The 20,971-nt window shown below is 48.4% G+C and overlaps 1 protein-coding gene across 4 annotated transcripts in view; it reads left to right on the top strand.

The window, feature by feature from the left end:
- Positions 1-20,971, top strand: part of Prkag2 (protein kinase AMP-activated non-catalytic subunit gamma 2) — a 243,123-nt gene that overhangs the window by 148,348 nt on the left and 73,804 nt on the right. For all 4 annotated transcript variants that reach the window (XM_021161710.2, XM_021161709.2, XM_021161711.2 and 1 more), the window contains one exon: positions 12,379-12,593. In XM_021161710.2, the coding sequence (XP_021017369.1) occupies positions 12,379-12,593 (215 nt within the window). The remainder of the gene's footprint in view (positions 1-12,378; positions 12,594-20,971) is intronic.

Genomic DNA, 20,971 nt, shown 5'->3' with positions numbered 1-20,971 from the left:
ACACACACACACACACAAGAGGGAAAGAAGGATTCTTTCTGGGGAGTCATCCCAGCAGCTAAAACAGTGACTAAGATACTGGTTCAGAACAAAGAACTCACAGAGAGGCTTGAGACGGAGCACCATCCTCAGTGCAATGCGGGAGCACTCCTGCATATTTGGAGACCTGGTGGCCACTTGACCTTCCTTTGACCTTGAGCCACACTCAGCAGAATTAGTTCCAAATTCAGTCACAATGCAGCTTTGCTGCTTTGTGCCTTAGAGATGCCTGGCTGAACTAAGCAGCCAGCCCTGCTGTGGCCACTTCCTGAGTGATGCTATTGTAAACCAATATCTCAGATATCAAGGTTACATTGACTTTTCTGGTCCTGGGTAGACAGCCAGTCTCCATCTAAGAACATATCTGAAGGAGATCTGTGCCACACATTTATGATTCCAAGAGTGACCACAAAAGACCCAGCCAAAGCCACAGCCTTGTACAGAGGCTCTGACAGCCTTGCACAACGCATGCAGGCTGTCAAGGCAAAGACATCTGCCCAGCAGCTGCCTATGCTTAGCTTGGATTGCTACCACCCTCGTTACCGACCCTGATAGCTAGGATACTGGTACAACATTACTTATGGTGTCCTCTTCACTTTGCCTTTAAAAAACAAAAACCAAAACAAAACAAAAACTCCCCCTGCCTCTTTGAATGTGCATATAACTTAATAAAGCCTATGTTTTCTTGTTGTAAAACTTTGCTGGTCCCTATAAATTCATCATCTCTGGATAACCTTCCTCTTGTTGTTTGGATGGACGAGGGTTATAACATCTGAGTGTGAAAGCTCAGTTGGCACAGGAGGGATGCACTGCCATCTGAAGACCTGAGAGGTTACCGGGCTTGCATGGGCTCTAGGTTGAAGCTTCACCTCTCAGAGCCTGGATCTCCTCCATTGCAGAAAGAGGTGACAGGAATGGGCTAACAAGTGCCCAGTGGATAAAGGCACTTGCTGCCAAGCCTAACGACTGTGTTCGATCCCTGGGAATAGACTCATGTGGTGGCTTGACAGTCCCTGAAGTTTTCCTCGGACCTCTGTGAATGCCTGCAGCATACATGTATCTGTGTGTACACACACAAATAAATATAATTATTTTAAGGTAGATGATAATAGCTGAAAAGATAGCTCAGTTAGTAAATTGCTTGCTATGTAAGCATGAAGACCTGAGTTCTGCTCTAAAAATGCCAGATGCAATACTTCATGCTTATAACCTCAGTGCTGGAGAGACACAGATACATCTCAACTCTCCCAGTAGCCACAATACCCTCTGCTCAGTGTGTTACATTGAACTCTCCAAGGGCAGACATCCAGGTCTGCCCAGAACAATGATTTTTGTGAAACCTTCCAAGGCAGGCAGGCAGAATTTTCCAAGATCAGTGGGAAAACTCACATATGTTTATTAGAGATCGTGACCTAGAGCGTCCCTTGCACAGACTGATCAACTCCAGCCTGGGGTGCTCCTAGATCACACTTGTGCTAGAGCAGGATCAGCCAGACCTTCCTGGGGAGCAGAAGAGCAACCTGTTCTCTCCCAGTGGCCATGGAGCCTAACTCTACCCAAGTTGAGTTAAGGGCCAAGAAGAGTTTAATCTAGGGGACACAAGGAAGACCTAGAAGCCACTCATGAAGCTCAGACCTCAGGGTCAGGCCTGTGCCTGGGGACTACCAGGCCCTCAAGTTCTTGGAGTTTTGTGTGTGTGTGTGTGTGTGTGTGTGTGTGTGTGTGTGTGTGTTTGTTTGTTTGTTTTTATTTTGTTTTTGTTTTGTTTTTTTGAGACAGGGTTTCTCTGTATAGCCCTGGCTGTCCTGGAACTCACTTTGTAGACTAGGCTGGCCTTGAACTCAGAAATCTGCCTGCCTCTGCCTCCCAAGTGCTGGGATTAAAGGCGTGCGCCACCACGCCTGGCTGGCCCTCAAGTTCTTACTATAGACTGCCTAATGATGGAGCTTCCATCCTCTCAAACACAGGGCTAAGGCCACCCTAGATTTCCTAGCCACCTTGGCCTCCTCTGGAGGGCAGTGGAGGGAACAAAGGATTCCCCTCCAGGATTTCCACTTAAGTTATCTACCTTGTTGAATCTGCACACAGCCCAGGGAAGTTTCTCTTGAGCCAGCACTGACCAGACAGTCAGTGTGCTAGGCACAAGCTGTGTCTACTGAAGCACGTGAGGTTTGCCACCTGGACACGGCCTAGCTGCAGTCCAGCGCCTCCCTGCTGAACGTGCCTGAGCTGGTGGGGACAGGGATGAGTTCCACAGCATAGTCGGCACCTGCTGACCAGCCCTAGCACGAGAGACTGAGCCTTTGCTCTCACTGACCTGGTCATGGAGCACTGGCACATACGGGCTTCCATTGGGAAGTGAGCAGAGTATGTTGCTCAGGGACTCAGCAGGGGAGAACACAGCTGCACAGGGCTGAGTGGAAGGACCCTTCCAGAGCCCAAGATCCACAGAGCTCATGTGTGGTTTACTTTAATGTCAACCTGACACAGGCTAGAATCATTTAGGAAGAGGGAACCTCAACGGAGAAATGCCTCCCCCAGAGTGACCTCTGAGCAGGCCTTTGGGAGCATCTCCGTGGTTCATGATTGATGTGGGTGGGCACGTCCCATGGGGTATGTGGTGTCGTCCCTATAGTCTATCCATTGGTCCTGAGTTGTATAAGAAAGCAGGTTACATGTCTTCATTGGGGTTTTACTGCTGTGAACAGACACCATGACCAAGGCAAGTCTTATAAATGACAACATTTAATCGGGGCTGCCTTACAGGTTCAGAGGTTCAGTCCATTATCATCAAGATGGGAACATGGCAGCGTCTAGGCAGGCATGGCGCAGGAGGAGCTGAGAGTTCTATGTCTTCATCCAAAGGCTGCTAGTGGAAGACTGACTTCCAGGCAACTAGGGTGAAGATCTTAAGCCCACACCCACAGTGACACACCTATTCCAACCAGGTCACACCTATTCCAACAAGGTCACACCTCCAAATGGTGCCACTCCCTGGTCCAAGAATATACAAACCATCACACTAAGCAAGCCATAAGATGCATATCAGTAAGTAGCATTCCTCTGTGGCCACGTGCGAGCTGTGGTTCCTGCCTCCAGGTTCCTGCCTGTGTTCCTGCCCTGGCCACTCTGTGAACAGGGACTTGGGATATAGAAGCCAAATAAGCCCTTTCCTCCCCAGGTGGCTTCTGGTCAGTGTTTTTATCACCACGGTAGAAACATAGCTAAGACAGGGATGGAGGATATAAATACAGCTATTCCAGTACATTATTAAAATGCAGCAGAGTATGGAACAAAGTCCTTTGCTTGCAGGGTCTCTTATCTGCCCTGGGAGTTGCCAGACTGGTTAAATTAGCATGTTCCAGGGATCCAACTGTCTCTGCTCACAGCGATAGGTTTATAAGCATGCACTTGCAGGTCCAGTTTTTAATGTGGGTTCTGGGATCACACTCAGGTCCTAACACACACAGTAGGCACTTTACTGACTGAGCTAACTTTTAACAGTGCTGGATTTCATGTATGCTAGGCAGACACTCTACCAATGAATAGTCATATCTTGAGCCCTTGAGGAACCTTTGAAAGGGGCTGGAGCAGGACACAGACATCACAACAGCCTTGAGTCGCTGTGCTCAAGTGTTCTGATGTCTCCAGTATCCTATAACGTCACTGAGAAATTCACAGGTGGTACCCACTAAAATGGATCTAAAGAACAAAGACCATTACACAAAATCTATGAGCTCTCTTGCCACTTGCCTGGGCTTCTCAGATGTCATGGGTCTTCACTATGCAGGGGTTACTACTCTGACAGTGCCCTTCTCAAGCCTGCCCATCAGTCAGGGTTCAGGGTCTTAAATTCCCATCTGGAGCAGCTGAGAGTTCTATTGCCTGTCATCTACAGTTGGGCTTGTGTTTTCACTGTGAACACCTCCAGGGGGCATGATGGAGCAATGAATAGCAATTATGCACAGACTGTCCATATCAAAAGGAACCCAGATCCAAGCCATAGTCCTTGTCCTTCATAGTGTTGGGGTGTGATTAGCGAAAGGAAGGAGAGAATTCTATGAAATACACGTAAGAAGTGGTCAGTGTTTTACCGTGTGGTTCCAGATGAGGGACCTGAATTCTCACAAGGACAAGGCGGCCCATGAGCAGCAGCATCAAGGGGGAAAAGGCACAGAGTCAGGGTAGAACCTTAATCCTGATGGTGTGGCCCAAGGACCCTTGTAGTCACTAAGGATAATTCACAGGTTCTGATGGACTAGATATTATCCATAACATATATATGATATATGTTATATTGAGTACACATACATATTATATAGAAGTATATATTCATAGCATGTTATGTGTAACATATCCTTAGTAATATATGTATTTCAACCAAAACCACATATTAACTAGGCTAAATGAAAAGCAGATACTTGAAACTGGCATACTTTCTTGGCCCATGTATTAAAGGAATTTTAATTCATAAAAATACATTCTATTCCTTTTCCTTTGTTTTATTTTAAATATATATTAGTGAGAAAATGTTAATATCTGTAGTTCTGAAAACTGACTGAGGATGCCAAGGAGCTGTTGTTATGTGGGCATAAGCATCTCTATCCATTGTATTAGAAATTAAAACTGAGCCAGGCATGGTGGTGCACACCTTTAATCCCAGCACTNGGNAGGCAGAGGCAGGCNGATTTCTGAGTTCAAGGCCAGCCTGGTCTNCANAGTGAGTTCCAGGACAGCCAGGGCTACACAGAGAAACCCTGTCTCGAAAAACAAACAAAAAAAAAAAAAAAAAAAAAAAGGAATTAAAACTGAGGGCCTATGAAATACTGATTCATTTACAAATGACAGAGATAATGTTGAAGTAAATGGTGTATTTTTAGAAAGTGTAAAGGGTCCAGAAACCAGTGTGTTTACTTACAGGGCAGCAGCAGGCACAGGCTTAGGCTCCACCCAGAGTCTGGAGCTTGGGATGAGGACAGGTGGAATGGGCTGAGATCCCTCTAGAATGCGTCCCACAGAGGCAGGAGATGGAGAAGTGGCCTAGAAGAGTGACCTAGCAACTCAAATTGTAGGTTAGAGAAAAAGGGGGGGAAATGATAGAAGTCATGGGTGGGAGATAGCCACATGGGAAATACCGCTGGAGAAAAGAGGATCTACTAGCCTAAAAGTCACCTTGGTGTAATATGCCCAGGGAACAATGTAACTGGGCGAGCTAGTGTGTAGGCGTGGGCTTGTGTTTTTATGTTAGGTTGCTTGGGGTTGCCTGGTCATTTGGTCTTTGAGATAGGGTCTCATTTATCTTAACCTGCCCTCAAACATGGTTTCATATTTAAAGACAACCTTGAGCTTCTGATTCTCCTGCCTCCAGCTCTCACATGCTGCGATGACATGCCTGCTCCACCCTGCCCAGATTTATGGGATGCTGGGGATAAAAAACCAATGCCTTGTGTGTGTTAGAAAGCATTGTACCAACTGAGCCGCGCATGCAGACTCAGAAGCAATCCTTGTGACCTATGGCTCTTCTTAAACTCCTGTGGCTGGGATGTCACGTTGTCCTGGCACCCCTTAGGAGGGCCTCCCAACTGCATCTGGGCTGACCCTGCCTTAAGGGGTACCAAGCGTTGGGTGTGCTGTGGACTTCCAAAAGGGAGGCCCCCCTATCTGCTAAGGAGGGAAGGCTGCTGCTACCCTCACGGTGCCATGGTGGAGGGAGCCCAGGTCGAGGGTGGCTGGAAGTAGACTCCATTAAAGTTCAGCTGCCACCCTTCTGCCAGAGTCAGGCGATCAGAGATGGCTGAGTGGACTTGGGTTCCAGACGGGCTGCCCCTCTTCTGGGATTTGTATTAATGGCGCCTGCTGGCTATCCAGTGCACGCGTTGTTGGGCATTTTTGATGAGTTAGTGGGTAAATCCAGGCTCAGAGCTTCTGAAGCCACGCCTCTGCTTCAGCCTTGCCCAGCAGCCTGGAAGGCCAGTGCTCACTTCTCTCCATTGACATCTCTGTCCTGCCTTCTCCCTCTCACAGCCATGGTCTAGCATGGCCAGCCAGGCCCTGTAAAGTCACCTGCTCATGGCTCCCTGGTGTCTGGAGACACTTGCCTGGCATTCTGTGTGGCTGCCAGGGTCCATTTCTGTTCACTCACTAGGCTTATTCATGTACTTGGCAACAGTTAGGGGGGAAAATCAAAGCCATTGTTCAACCTCGGAGCTGACAACTGCCCACAGCAAAACCCCTCAGAAGCAGGGAGGGGGGATGCCTTCTCAGAGGAGACCTAACAAGGGAACCATCTGGGTCCCTTTTGGGGTTGCTACGGGCATTGCCCACCTGGTATGAAAGCCACCTGCACTGGAAACTATCCGTGTTGCTCTCTAGGTCAAAGGCCCAGTCTCCCCGTGTCTCAGAGGACCTGCCCACCTCTGGCTATAGGCTGGCTGCTCCTCTCTGAGCCCCTCCTACCTCGGGCACATAAGCATTCAACACAGGATGGCTCAGAGGGGCTGGGTCTGCTTCTGGTTTTGCTTTTGTTCCTCCCCCCCACCCACCACCACCATACCTAGAGTGGGTCTCTGGCTTCCCCTTCCTGCTGTACCAAGCTGGGCCCCAGCAGCGGCTGAGAGCTACTGATATGCAGAGGCGGCACTTGCTCTTGTAGAAAGCCAAACTGTAGTCTGTCCAGAAAGAAAGCAGTAACAATCTCGGGAAACAGCACACGCCCCAGGATAGCTATGACCGTGGGCTAGCACAGTCATAAACTCACCTAAAACACTATGCGATTCTTTTACGATTTTATTTTGTAGCTTGATGGTGTGGTTATTGAGCATAATCTTTACAAATGACAGCACCCATCCCAACATCAAAAGGCTGGACATGCCACACCTGAGAGTTGTAAAGGGAATGGAGACAGGAAGCCCTTGACCCATGATTTACTAATGGTGACACCAGTATTCAAACAGAAAATCACCTAGGAATGTCCTCACCAGCCTAACAACCATCCCTAATTACTGAGAAGCCAGCACCCACGTGGTGACAATTGATCTTTGTCCCTCTCTTTCTGCCAGCTTGGATCAAAAGCTGCCTGCCCAAGGCCACCCAGTATGGAGAACACTGAGCGTCCCAGGCCAAGCCCCCTCTGCACAGCCTTCCCTGTTCTTTAGCTCTTCTTCCTGCCCTTTCCAGGCACTGGGCACCTCCAGACTCTGTTCCTGTAGGTGTTGCTGTGGAGACCCTCCTCCTGAGAAAGTTCACATGGCTGAGATAGAATTTTACATGATTTTGCATCTTTGGTCCTGTCCCTTGGTGGCATATCAATTTAGTTACAGTAAAGGAGTTTGGGAGCTGTAGTCAGGACATATGAACTCATTTGTTTACTCGACAAAAAGAGGTGCATCAGTACTTAAATGTGCTCTGTCCACAACTCCTTCATTTGAGGTGCAGGTGCCTGAGGAGCTGGTGAGCTCATTAGAATGTAAGGCAGGACTCTGCAGGCAGCAGGGCACTGGAGGGTGGATCACCCACCAGGGAGAGGGGGGCGTATGTTTTACTCTAGAAAGGTTCTGGCTGTGCCCGACACTGATCACATGTTCTCTGTATTTGCTTGTGTGAGCCTTGCCCTACATCTGGCATGTCACCTGTCCCCTCACCACACACATTCCCTTCCCCCTTTGCCACGGTCCGTAATCTGGACTGTTCCCTAGTGACCCACATTTTAAAGACTGGGTCCCCAACTTGGTGCTAGTGGGAAGTTTGTGGAAGTTTCAGCAGTAGGGCCTGGTGGGATTTTTTTCAGTCATTGGAGATGTCTCCTTGAAGGAATCTGTGGATCTCAGTATCTTCATACTTCTCTCTGTGACCTGAGCATAAGGTGGAGAGTGGCCACGCATTTTTTGTCACATTCTGCCACCACTAGCGCAAAGCAGCAGGACAGCCTGTCATGAACTAAAACTGAGCCAGGTTCATCCTCTTCTCTTGTTAAGTCGCTCTGTCTGGGGTATAGGTTGCAGTCATAGAAAGCTGCTTGACAAAGCCTGTGGAGTCACTGTGCATTTGTGTCCCTGTGGGAGTCCTGGCTAAGGATGGAAAGCAGGGCAGAGGTGAGGCACCCATGACCTTGGCAAGAGTCGGGGGAGCCACAGTGTCCATCCCAGCAGAAAAGGCCACGCTGTTGCTCCTCACCCACTCAGGCTGGCCCAGTCACACACACACACACACACACACACACACACACACACACGGCCTCCAGCCTCCTCTCCTGGCCTCCGATGTGGGGTTAGGATCTTCCAGCATTTACACAAACCACCTACACGCAGTCAGGCTTATGGGAGAAGCTTGATGGTTCGTGCCTTTGTGCGCCCTCTTGAGCAAGCTGCCTTTGTTGTCTTCCAGCGGTTTGCACTGTGGTGATGATCATTGGCCAACCAAAGAACCAGCAGGTTGTGTGTTCCCTGTCAGTGAGGTCATTCACCCAACAGTGACTGGGCCTCCTCTAGGAGAATGGTGTGAGTAGAGAGCTTCTTGCAAAGATGGACAGACAGACAGATGTGGAAACAGAGAGAAAGGGAGGGAGCCTTACTGTGCAGGCAGCAGTCTTCTCAGGATGACAAGGCCCGGTCTCTAGCTCTGGTAGAAGCTGCACAGAGCTAGAGGGAGAACTAGGGCAGGGTGGGCATGTGCTTACACACATGGCTGGCCAACTGCTCATAAAAGAATAATGGACAAATTGGGTAAATTTCAAAATACATTAATACACACCTGTAGAATTCCTTCTCTTGCTGCCATGACAAACGTATCTGACAGGAACAGTTGTAAGGAAGGGACTCTCAGCTCTCGGTGAAGGTGCAGTACATTGTAGCGGGGAAGGCAGAGCAGCAGGGGAAGGAAGGTGGTCACACCACTTCTGCAGTCTGGAAGCAGAATGAGTGCTGACGCACAGCTTTCTCCTTTGTTCAGTCCGGGACGCCCAGCCCATGGGATGATGCTACCCAGTTAAACCTCTCCAGAAAACAACCAGAGATATGTTCCCATGGTGATTCTAAATACAGTCAAATTGACAGTGGAGATTAAACATCACTATAGCCACCACAGAAAGCATAGGAGCAGAAAGAAGTGTCCGTGAACAGCTTTCCCTCTGGTTGCTCCCTTCCCTGGATCCTTCCGGGGAGGCTGCAGACATACACAGATCGTCAGGATGTGAACAATGTATGTATAAAACCCTTTCCCACTTCTCAAGAACTCCAGATGGCATCATCCCATGCCAAGGGATGCCTCTTCTGCTTCCCAGCCTCCTCACGTGGAGGAGACGGAGAGGCCGATTCCTTCCCATCAGGCTCTGTACTGCAGTCACTCACCCCACACTTGATAAGCAATTAGCACTGTAATAATCCGGGACACTCGGTGAGGAGAAGCAGCTCTGAGAAGTAAACTAACATATCTGTCTGTGTGAGCCTGGGTGTGTGTTCATCTAGGGATCTGCAGGCATGTGCAGGTGCCCATGTGTGTGCTCAGAGGGCTGCAGGCATGCACAGGTGCCCATGTGTGTGCTCAGAGGGCTGCAGGCGTGCACAGGCGCCCATGTGTGTGCTCAGAGGGCTGCAGGCGCTCAGAGGGCTGCAGGCATGTGCAGGTGCCCATGTGTGTGCTCAGAGGGCTGCAGGCATGCACAGGTGCCCATGTGTGTGCTCAGAGGGCTGCAGGCATGCACAGATGCACATGTGTGTGCTCAGAGGGCTGCAGGCATGTGCAGGTGCCCATGTGTGTGCTCAGAGGGCTGCAGGCGTGCACAGGCGCCCATGTGTGTGCTCAGAGGGCTGCAGGCATGTGCAGGTGCCCATGTGTGTGCTCAGAGGGCTGCAGGCATGNGCCCATGTGTGTGCTCAGAGGGCTGCAGGCATGTGCAGGTGCCCATGTGTGTGCTCAGAGGGCTGCAGGCATGCACAGATGCCCATGTGTGTGCTCAGAGGGCTGCAGGCGTGCACAGGCGCACATGTGTGTGCTCAGAGGGCTGCAGGCATGCACAGGTACACATGTGTGTGTTCAGAGGGCTGCAGGCATGCACAGATGCCCATGTGTGTGCTCAGAGGGCTGCAGGCGTGCACAGGTGCCCATGTGTGTGCTCACAGGACACCCTTGGGTTTGCTCTTCAGGTGGTATACATCTTGTTTTACTTGTGTGTTATTTGTTGTTTCTTTGTGGAGACAAGGTCTTGCACTTGGCCTGGAATTTTCCAAGCACGCTAAGTCAGCCACTGAGATCCTCCTGTCTCTCTCTTACAAAACTTGGATTACAGGCATGCACTGCTATGCCTGGGTTTGATTGTTTAGTTTGAAGTGTTTTCTGGAGATCAAATTCTGCTCTTCATTCTTGCAAATCACTTTGCAGACTGAGCCATCTCCCTAACTCCACATCTGTAGTTTTGATCAGCAAAAATGACCTCCAGGGAGGTACATATTCTATGTCTTTGAAAATGTGTATGTGGGTTGGACCAGAAAGCCTAAGTGAAGATTAGGTGGAGTTCCAGTCCGAGGGAAGTTTGATTCTGTTCCGTCGACACTGAATGTCAGTGCTTTCTGTCATAGAGGGCCAAGAAGGACAAGGGGGAGTTGGAAATAAATCATCAGGAACTGCCCCTACCTCGACACACGGAGGCCCCGACCTTAGGAGGGCTTGCCAGTAAAGATCCATAGAATGAGTATGTGGCGCAGGTGTCTGGTTTTTCTGTTGTTGTTGTTGTTTTCTGACCTACCTGGTCCACCCTGCTGTGATGCACCTCATCAGTCCCCATCCTGTGCCCATGGGGTGGGGAGGGTTATGGATGCCCACAAGGGAGGCAGCAAGGCAGGACTCAAGGTCTGGCACTGACTGTAAGGATGTGAACTATTTCCTGTTTAATAATTACAAGGGAAGCCTGCTCTGACCTCACTATGAGGGGGTAGGCTGACACCCTGCTGAAGACTTGGTCAGCAACATCGTGAGTTCAAGGCCAGCCTGGGGTATATGAGACCCTATCTGAAAGAAAAACAAAAGTCCAAAATGAAGACATGGGCAGTGGCACATTTCCTCCACAGTGTGCAGGGCAGGGTCCATCCCTTCTCTTCTGGCCTCTGGTATTGACACCCATCCTTGCCTCCTCATAGTTGTGCATGCATAGTCACTGCTCAAAAGATCTCCAGCATCTCCTCCACCTCGTGTGTGTGTGTGTGTGTGTGTGTGTGTATTCTTTTTTCTTTCCCTTTTTTTTTGTTTGTTTGCTTGTTTGTTTTGAGTCAGGGTCTCACTATAGAGCCCTGGTTGACCTGGAACTCACTATGTAAGCCAGGCTGCCCTCAAATTCCCAGAGACCTACCCATTATGTGGCTAATACACCCAATTATGTTGCCAGCTAACTAGGGTCAGATGTGTCCCTAGAAGCATACATTGCAGACTACTGCCCAGTACTGTGAATGTGACTTTGTTTAGAGATAGGAGTTTTTCAGGTTAGTCGTGTTTGGGTGAGGTTCTGTTGGGTTGTGGTGGGCCTGATACCGTATGGTAAGTGTCCTCATAAAAGAAGAGATATTGGGCATGGTAGCACATGCCTTTAATCCCAGCAGTCAGGAGGTAGAGATAGAGGCGTGCAGGATTATATAATCAGAAATGTTTACATCCCCCATCTCTTGTGTGCATATTCGGGGGAGGACTACATGTGTGTACATGGATGCCAGAGGTCATCTTTGGGTATCCTCTAAAGGGACCACAGAGTAGGTTAGGCTGGCTGCCTGAGCGCCAAGGATTTGCCTTTTTCTGCCAACACTCCCCAGTGCTGAGAGTGTAAGTGTGTACCACCCTACCAAGCCTGACTTTCTTACGCGACTCCAAGCTCAGGTCCTCTTGCTTGCAAGGCAAGCACCTTCTGGTTCACTCATATTGTCTTGTGACTTCTGCAGCAGGACCTTGGTTCTGCCGAGCACTCTATATATCTCCCTATAAGCAACCTCCACCAATATGGCTCTGTAATGTTTGCTGTGGGCATATGCATGGTGGGGAAGGAGAAGAGGGCGAGCAGTATTGGCCAAGGGGAGAGCGAGGCCATGTGGAGGGTGAACAGTCAGGACTGTATGACTTCCCCAGCACTGCTCACACCTCAGCATGGAGGTAAGGGTCTTTCTGAACTCTGAACTTGTAAGAGGCTATGAATACTCTTATTAAACTCTGCCTTTATTTTTACATTTACTATTTCAGAGTTGATTTTTTTGTGTATGTGTTTACTTGGTTGGTTGGTCAGAGGAAGGGATGGGCTCTTAGAAGCACAGAGCCCTCTTCTCCACCAAGGCCACACCTCTAATGAGCTCTGTCACCTCCTTGCAGCCTCCAGCGTCTCCTCTTCTCCATCAACACCCACCCAAGTGACCAAGCAGCACCCATTTCCCCTGGAGTCCTACAAGCAGGAGCCTGAACGCCCAGAAAGCCGCATCTATGCTTCCTCATCCCCTCCAGACACTGGCCAGCGCTTCTGCCTGGCCTTTCAGAGCCCAGTGCGACCTCCTCTGGCATCCCCGACATACCATGCTCCTTTGAGAACCGTAAGTCTGCATCTCTCCCAGGGTGGGGCTGGACCAGGCTGTGGAAGGGAGGGCGGTGCCTCCGCACACCAGCTTCAGCTGCGCAGGGCCAGCATTTGTAAATTGTGCTGTCATAAGTCACAGGTTGAGAACAACATGCAGGTCTGGGTGACACTGTAGGAATCAAAGGAGATGCCTTTCTGTCCTCTCTACCTGGAGTATGGCCAGGAGAAAGTCTGCTCCCCCCACTTCTTAAAACTCATGCTTTAGAAGCGCCATTTGAATTTACCTTGACTAGGTCACTAAACTAACACCAACAAAGCAGAATCAATTGGGAGAAAAGAAGGAAGGAAGGAAGGGAGGGAGCAGAAGGGAAGGGGAGGGAAGGATAAGGAGAGGGAGGGAGGGAGGGAGGAAGGAAGGAAGGAAGGAAGGAAGGAAGGAAGGAAGGAATGGGGGGCATTATGTTCTAGAGTTTTAAGGTCTGACATCACCTGATTTGAGGTAGGTTCTTGAAAACTTAGTCACTTGGTGGGAAATGGGACAACATGTCTTCGTGGCTGTTAGAGGATTAACTGAGAAGGTCTGGAGTTGTTGATGGAAGAGGCCAGATTCCTCCTACACCTAGCTATTGCTCAGGCATGGAGCCCCTAGAGCGGTAGCCTGTTTGGTTTGAGTTAGGTGCTATCAGAGATGCAGAATGATCCTGACCCATCGGGACCAAACCAGCATAGACGGAGCCCTGCCATTTCAGTCACGGTGGTTTCTTTTCCCGGTGCTGTGACAACAAAGCACAGTCTCCCTGGAAACTGGTTCCAGGACCATCACAGCACCGAGATCCTTGTGTGTTCCATCCCTTTTATAAAATGGCACGGTTTGGACATAGTGCCTATGTCATAGTGCCATAGACACAGTCCTCTGTAGTTTTTTTAAACCATCTTTGGATAGCGAATCGATAACAAGCTCTATGTAATGTTGGTCTGTTGCATCTTTAGACAGTCCAAACAAGGCATGCATATTCAATACAGAGACAATCTTGTTTCATATAGTCCCTGCAGTCTATTAAACCAACAGGTTCTCTACCTGTGGAAAAGAAAGATAAGGCTCCCAAACACCAAGGACTTAAATCAGCACATTGAATTTCCACACGGCTCTGGAGCTAAAAGGCCAAAGTGAGTGTGTGGGTGGGTGGGTAGGGCCACACCTCCTCCAGGCTCCCACACTGCTCTTCTCTCCCAGCATCTTGCATCCTAGTTTTTTAGATCCTAATTCCACCTCCTAAGCCACCGTTCCTCTGTGTCTGCTTGTGAACCCATGTCTCTTTCCTTAAAGCACTAATCATCTTAGGCCAGAGTCCACCTCAATGGCTTCATTTTAACCTGGTGACATCCACAAAGACCTTATTTCCAAGTAAGAGTGCCACAGGGGGACACTAGAGTTAAACACCAGCATGTCTTCTTGTGGGACATCACTCAGCCCATAACAGTTGATATCTTAGGGGAGAAAAGGTATCTGCCAAGCAGAGAACATACCGTGGTTGCTCCTCTGTTCATTCAGGGATGGTTGGCAGTGGTCATTTGCCTGGTAAGGGTTGAACTGCCCAGCATTGCTCTGTCCTCCAAAACTCACATACTTGCTGGCAGTGTAGTAAATAGTACTTGGGTAAAAGGCTAAGTCAAGAGTAGTAAGTTGGTGGCTGGGATAATGACTGGAGCAGACACAGTGTCAGCTGAGCTGAGCCTGGAGGAGTGCTGTGAGCTTAAGTAAGCAAAGAGACAGAAGAGAACCATGACTGGCGGGAACCGGGTGCCAGACAGACCCTGACTATGGGCAGGGATAAACCCCAAGGCTGTCATGCTGAGTGAGAGAAGCCAAACAGCAAAGGACAGATACTTCGTGGTCTCCTTTACATAAGATCCCCATACTTTTCATAGAAGCAGAAAATGGAGTTCCGGTTTCCCAAGAGATAAGGGTGATTTTTTTTTAATTATATTTTATTTATGTGGAGGGAGGGATGTAGTATGTGTGTCACCACACTTGTGCAGAGATCAGATGGCAATCTTCCAGTCTGGTTTCTTCTACCATGTGGATCTCACAGGTCCTCTGACTTAGCAGCAGTAGCTATTTCCCACTGAACCAATCTCAGGCGCCCTGGGTGACATCTTTAATGGGCGTTTCCCTCTGGGAAGATAAGGTAGTCTCGGTGATGGAGGCTGTGTGGGCCCCATGACAGTGTGGATACTTTTATGTCACAGAACTGCATGTTCAAATGATTCTCTGCTGCGACCTGGATCGTGTGTGTGCCCCCTAAACAGCGAAACAATGAGCTTGCCCACAGAACTTGTCTTCATAAAGCTGCAGGAAACCAGGGTGACCATGGTGTGTTTCAGGAATTGGAACAGAGAGCTAAGGAGATGGCTTAGCAGGTTAGGTACCTGCCACACAAGCAGGAGGACTTGGATCCGGGTCCCTAGCACCTACACAAAAGCTGGCGCAGTGGCAGAAATCTGTGGCCTCAGTACTGGGGGGAGGGAGGGCGGGAGGACATGAGCAGGTTCTTGAAGATCGCTGCTCCTCAAACCTAGCTGAATCAATCAACTTGGCGTAAGCCTCAAGGTCGGTGAAGCGACCCTGTTCCAGAAATAAGGTGGAGAATGGGAGAAGAATACATCTGATGTCCAACTGTGGCCTTCACATGCATGTTAACATACATGCACACACCACACACACACACACATCATAACACACATATACCCACACACATATCACACACAAAAAAAATCAGGAAAGGATGCCTCTGCTGGGTGCTTGCCATAAACAGACCTAACCGTCTGTAAGTGCCATCCTAGGAAGCTGCCCCACCTGGCACTGCCTGCAGCCTCTGCAGCCACAGTCGAGTGGAGAGGGCGGGGCTTATTTGACGTTCATACAAAATGTGTCCCTTTATAATTGGATTTTATTGGATGGTTTAATTTATGTGCTGTCCCTTAAGAGCTTGGATGATTTTGTTAACTTTGCTACTGGCTTAATCTTCATAGAGAGATATGAGCTGCTTGAAGATTTCTGCAGCCCTAAAAATATTTCAACATAATTTATCTCTGCTCTTTAGAATAGAGACTCCTTCCATAAATGGGGACCCTGAAGATAATTTTTTTCTAAAGTCAGCTCCCATGAATTTTGTTCTAAAGTTGGATGGGGTGAATAATTAGTCTTTAGTGACAGCACTTACTGAAATACTTTATTTGTTCAATAAATTAATGCAGGCTGGAGATGTGGCTCAGTTGGTAAAGTGCTTGTCCAGAGAGCATGAAGTTCTGTGATGGGTGAGTCTCCTGCACCCCACAAGCAGGCCTGGTACTTATGATCCTGGTACTTGAAAAGTGGAGACAAGGATCAGAGATTCAAGGTCATCTCCAAATTCCCAGTGACCCTAAAGGAGGTCTAAGCAGTGTGAGACGTGAGACCCTGCTTTAAAAGAACAAGTGACAAATCTAGTGCTTGGTGAGAGGTGACAGAGCCATGAGCAATGCTCGTGTGTGTATGGGACGTGCGGCTTCAATAAATAGCCCCTAATTAAACAACGAAGGCAGTTTGTCTGCAAACGGGGGTGGGAGGACAATAAAACATGCTAGAACCTGTTTAGTTGTTATGGGAGAACAGTCTATTCTGTCTTGGTGACTGGCTGACCCAACCCCTTTCTCAGTAAGGAGGAACAGTGACCAAGCTTTGCATTTGGGGTGTCTGTTGGCTGGCTGTTGAGATCAGATAGGATGTGCAGGAGCAGAGAGGCCCACACTAGGTAGAGGCCTGGTAGCAGGCGAAGGCAGAGGGAGTACAGTGGAACTCGGAGAGCTCTGACAGGAAGAAGCAGGAGGCATTTGGCATCTGGTGAGTAAGTAATTTGAGGGGGAAAAGAAGAGTCAAGGATGATTCTAAAGCTCTGCCTTGACCAGATGAGGTGGACTTGTTGTGTTGGGAGACCAAAGGGCTGTGGAGGTCTGTCTCTGTGGGTAGGAGTCAGCTGCTCTGGGACAGTAAGGCACTGTGGCTCCTGTGTCCAAGGGGAAGAGTGTAAACAGAATTGGGCGTGTGAACCCGGACCTGGGAGCATCTTAGTATAAAACATTGAGGCAGCCATGGTGTATGAATGATGTAGAAAACATGTGGCTGGTGAAGAGAGAATCAAGGAGAGTGGGCAGCTAAGGGACAGACGGGGAAGGGATTCTGAACTGCCTGAGTTCAGGCAGAAAGGCAGGAACCACACAGAAGCCAAAGGATGATGTCACCCCATTTCACCATAAACTTGACAAGCCTCTCTCTGGACCCCTGCATGGCCAAGGGCCAAAGACACACACTGGAGAGGTGAAAGATAGTGTGGACTCTTTCAAGATGTTTGATGTAGGGGCTGCAGAGATGCTCATGTGCTTGTTTGTAGTCAGCTCAATTTCTCCACTCTTATATGGATCAGGACTCACTGCCTAGGGAATGGTGCTGCCCCCTGGGGATGATGCTTCCTACATCAATTAACTTAATTAAGACAATAATGCACAGGAATGTGCACAGGCCAACCCAATGTAGACAGTCTCTTAGTGAGACTCGTTAATGAGACTCTTCCCAGGTGACTCTAGGGTATGTCAGGCTGACCATTAAAGTGTGCCCATGTGTACTAGCATAGAGACACACACATAGAGACACACACACACAGCTCCTGCTAAGCATGCATTCTACAACTAAGCTACAGCCCTGGTGTTGGGATCTCATGTTTGACCTATAGCTTGAGTCAGAGTCCCCTGGAAGACTTGGCGGATGAGAGTATCATTACAGAAGTAATCCCAGAAAGAGTGAGGTAAGGGAAGACCCTGAGCCATGATATGATCACAGTAGAAATTGAGCTGTCCCCACCCATGAACTTCAATCTCCAAAGCTGTGAGGCAAAATAAACTTCTCTTTCCCTCAGAAGCAGCTTGTGCCGTGTTCCGTTGTAGTAACACAAAGCTGATTAATGCAGTCCAACGTGTGGAGAGTTTGGTCTCTTGGAGGCCTTGCCTCTTGACCTGCAGAGCTTTCCCAGTGTTCTCTTGTAGCTTCTTCTCTGTGTGCTTGCATCCCTGGTATCCCCTCCCCTTCTTGTGAGGATCCAGTCCTTTGGGACTACGCTATGACATCATTCTACTTTCCTTCCGAGGCTGGGTATGGAGCTGACAGTCTTGTGCATTTTAAGTGTGCATCTAGCTACATTCCAAGTCTCTCCTTTAGCTGTAATTACCACGTTCACAGGACACAGGAGTGGATGTGAGAGAAAGGTAATTCACTCACATAATTAATTACTCTCTTAAGCCACTGAGATACTGGGCGGGCAATCGTTACATGATAATAGAGAGCTAACATTTGTTTCCTTGTGGGAAAGTGTCCTGAGCAAAAGGTAATCTTTTCAAAAAATATGTCAACCAACTTCATTGGCAAGATCTCTTGTTTATGTAACCTGGATACTGGGGGTGGGGGTTGGGAGTCTCTGCTCAGTCAGCTTTTCAAGGTTATTTGAGATGAATAGCCTGCGTGTGTGTGTGTGTGTGTGTGTGTGTGTCTGTCTGTGTGTGTGTCTGTGTGTGTGTGTCTGTGTGTGTGTCTGTGTATATGCATACATGTGTGTCAGTGCAAGTGTGTGTACATACATGTTGGGGCTAGAGGCTGACCCAAGGTATCTTTCTCAATCACACACCCCCCTTGTATTTTGAACAGGGCCTCTCACCAAATCTGCATCTCACTGATTCTACCAGAGTGGATGTCCACACCCTGGCAGTCCCCCTGGCTCTCGAGCCCTAGTGTTGGGATTACAAGTACCTGTATTTTATGTGGGTGCTGGGGTTTGAACTCTAGTCCTCAAGCTAATATAACAAGCACATTATAGACTATTTTGTCTCCTCAACACAGACTTTGATTTTGTGTTACTCTGCTTAAGATAGAAAAGTTCTTTATTCTGGTTTGCTCGTTACATATTACGTACCTATGGCAAGCCACCATCCTGTCCCTATAAGCACATGCAAATATGTACCAATTAAAAATGTTTTTCAGACAAAGTCTCTTATCCTAGGTTGGCCTCATACTGTATAGCTGAGGGTGACACTGAACTTGGGATCCTCCTGTCACTGCCCCAGTGCTGGGACCGTGGATCTATACCACTCTGCCTGCTTTGTGTGGTGCTCAAGAAAAAACCCAAGGCTCTATGCATGCTACACAAACACCATCTGACGGGCAACACACCCAAAACACCACCCGACTAGCTACACCCCCAACCTGACATCATTTCTTAACTTCAAAGGAAATGCACTCTAGAAATCTATAAATATTTCTAATTTCATTGCATTAAGAAGTCTTTGCATATACTACTTTGGTTTTACATTCATGTCTACCACTTCAAGTACCAAGAAGGATTTGCCTGGGAATGTGTCTGTCCAGAGATAGCAAACTAATGTTTCTATCACTTGTTGCTCTCTACAGATTAGATATTTTAAAAATAGTATGTGAGTATGGGAGTGGGGGAGGGAAGAACTGTATGTCTCTCTCTCTCTCTCTCTCTCTCTCTCTCTCTCTCTCTGTCTCTTTCTCTCTCCCTCCCTCATCCCTTCGTTCCCTTTCTCCATCTCCCCTCCTCTCTCTTTCCTTCTCCCTCTCCCCCTCCCCCATCTTGGAATGGTGGGATTGCAAGTGTGCCCTTATTCCTGGCTTGCTTGATGCCAGGGGTCAGAGTCAGGACCATGTACGTGATGGACAAGCACTCTACCACATGAACAAATCCTTCCTCCTGCCCGGTTTTTCTTCTATCCCCAGAAGCCCACAAGGGAAATCATTTGTTCAGCTGTTTTTCCCTAAATCCTTCTTTCTTGTGGGGCACTGTCCCAGGCACTGAGTACTCAAAGGTGATTTTGATAATTCCTGCCCCGAAAGTCTCCCCAACAGGAAGAATGGATCTCCCAGAACACCAACTCAGGAGCTAAGTCCGTCAAGGACTGTTCCTCCTTCCCTCTTTAGGACAAAACTCACACTGAGGGAGGGCTTCTGAACAGGCCATACTCAGCACTGTTTAACCACAGGGATACAAAAACAGAGTAAAGTGGAGATAGAAATTTCCAGGATGGTTTAACTCTTCTACAGAGCCACACACCAGCACACCCCTGGTTAAATTTACCTCAACCGCATCCTCTAACCCTGATAAGAGCTACTGTAGGATCCCCCTTGGATTGTCCATCGTAATTGAGTAGCCCTACCTACATTTAGGACATTGGTGTGATACAGAGATGGGGTGCGCCCTGCAGCTTACTATGTCAATCTTCCAACTGTCTCACTGCTGTGGGACGAAACGAGAATGGCTGTCTGCCCTGTCTTGGGCTGGTATTGCCTGCTTCTGCCTCGGACCTTAACTGTGAGTTTCTTGTATAAGAACCTGTCATGGTCATGGGAAACTTTATATTCATATTTATTGCTATATTGTTCACCATAGCAAAGAAATGGAACCAACCTAGGTATCCACCAACAGATGAAAGGATAAGAGAAATGTGGTGGAAATATATGTGGTGGAATTTTATCCAGCCATGAAGAAAAACAAAATCACAATATTTGCAGGAAGATGGATTGAATGGAAAATTATACGCTAATGAATAAGCCAGACTCAGAAAAACAAATAGACTCTACTGTGCAGTCCCTGGGGTTTAATAGTGTATGTGTGTCTGTGTGTTTGTGTGTGTGTCTGTGTGTGTATGTGTTTGTATGTGTCTGTGTGTGCATATGAGTGTGTGTATTTGTGTGTGTATTTGTCAGTGTGTCTGTTTGTTTGTGTATGTATCTATGTGTATCTGTGGGTGTGTCTGTGTTTGTGAATGTGAATTGGTGTGTGTATGCACACATGTGTTTGTGAGTGTTTGTGTGTGTGTCTGTGTGAATCTGTGGGGGGAGGGTGGTATGTGGGACATGAAACAATCAGGAAAGGGGAAAATGGATGTTGGAGAGGGAGGAAAATGGGGACCAACAGGAGGCAGAGCCTGGGGAGTCTGGGAGAAGCCCAACCAAAAATATGTATGAAAATACCAAAATGAAGCACATCACTTTGTACACTAACTTTTTTTAATTACAGGAGAGAAAGAAGAAAGGGGTGGAGGGAAGATGGGAGAGAATGGAAAAGAAGGGGGAGGGGGAGGGGAAGGGGATGGAGGCTGGCTCACAGGCCCAGCCAGGGTAGAAGCCAGATGGCAGGGTTACTAAAGGAGTGAGATAGCAAAGCACGGGCTGGGCAGAGAGTGAGTTGTTGTCTTGCCAGGCTTGCTGTGGAGAGAAGTGAGGGATGCAGGAGGGAGGAGAGGAAGGAGGATGCAGTAATGTGAGTGGTTGGGCCTGTTAGTGAGCTG

Source organism: Mus caroli, chromosome 5 (assembly GCF_900094665.2).
Source record: "Mus caroli chromosome 5, CAROLI_EIJ_v1.1, whole genome shotgun sequence".
NCBI lineage: Eukaryota > Metazoa > Chordata > Mammalia > Rodentia > Muridae > Mus > Mus caroli.
This window is presented reverse-complemented; position numbering and strand designations above follow the sequence as displayed.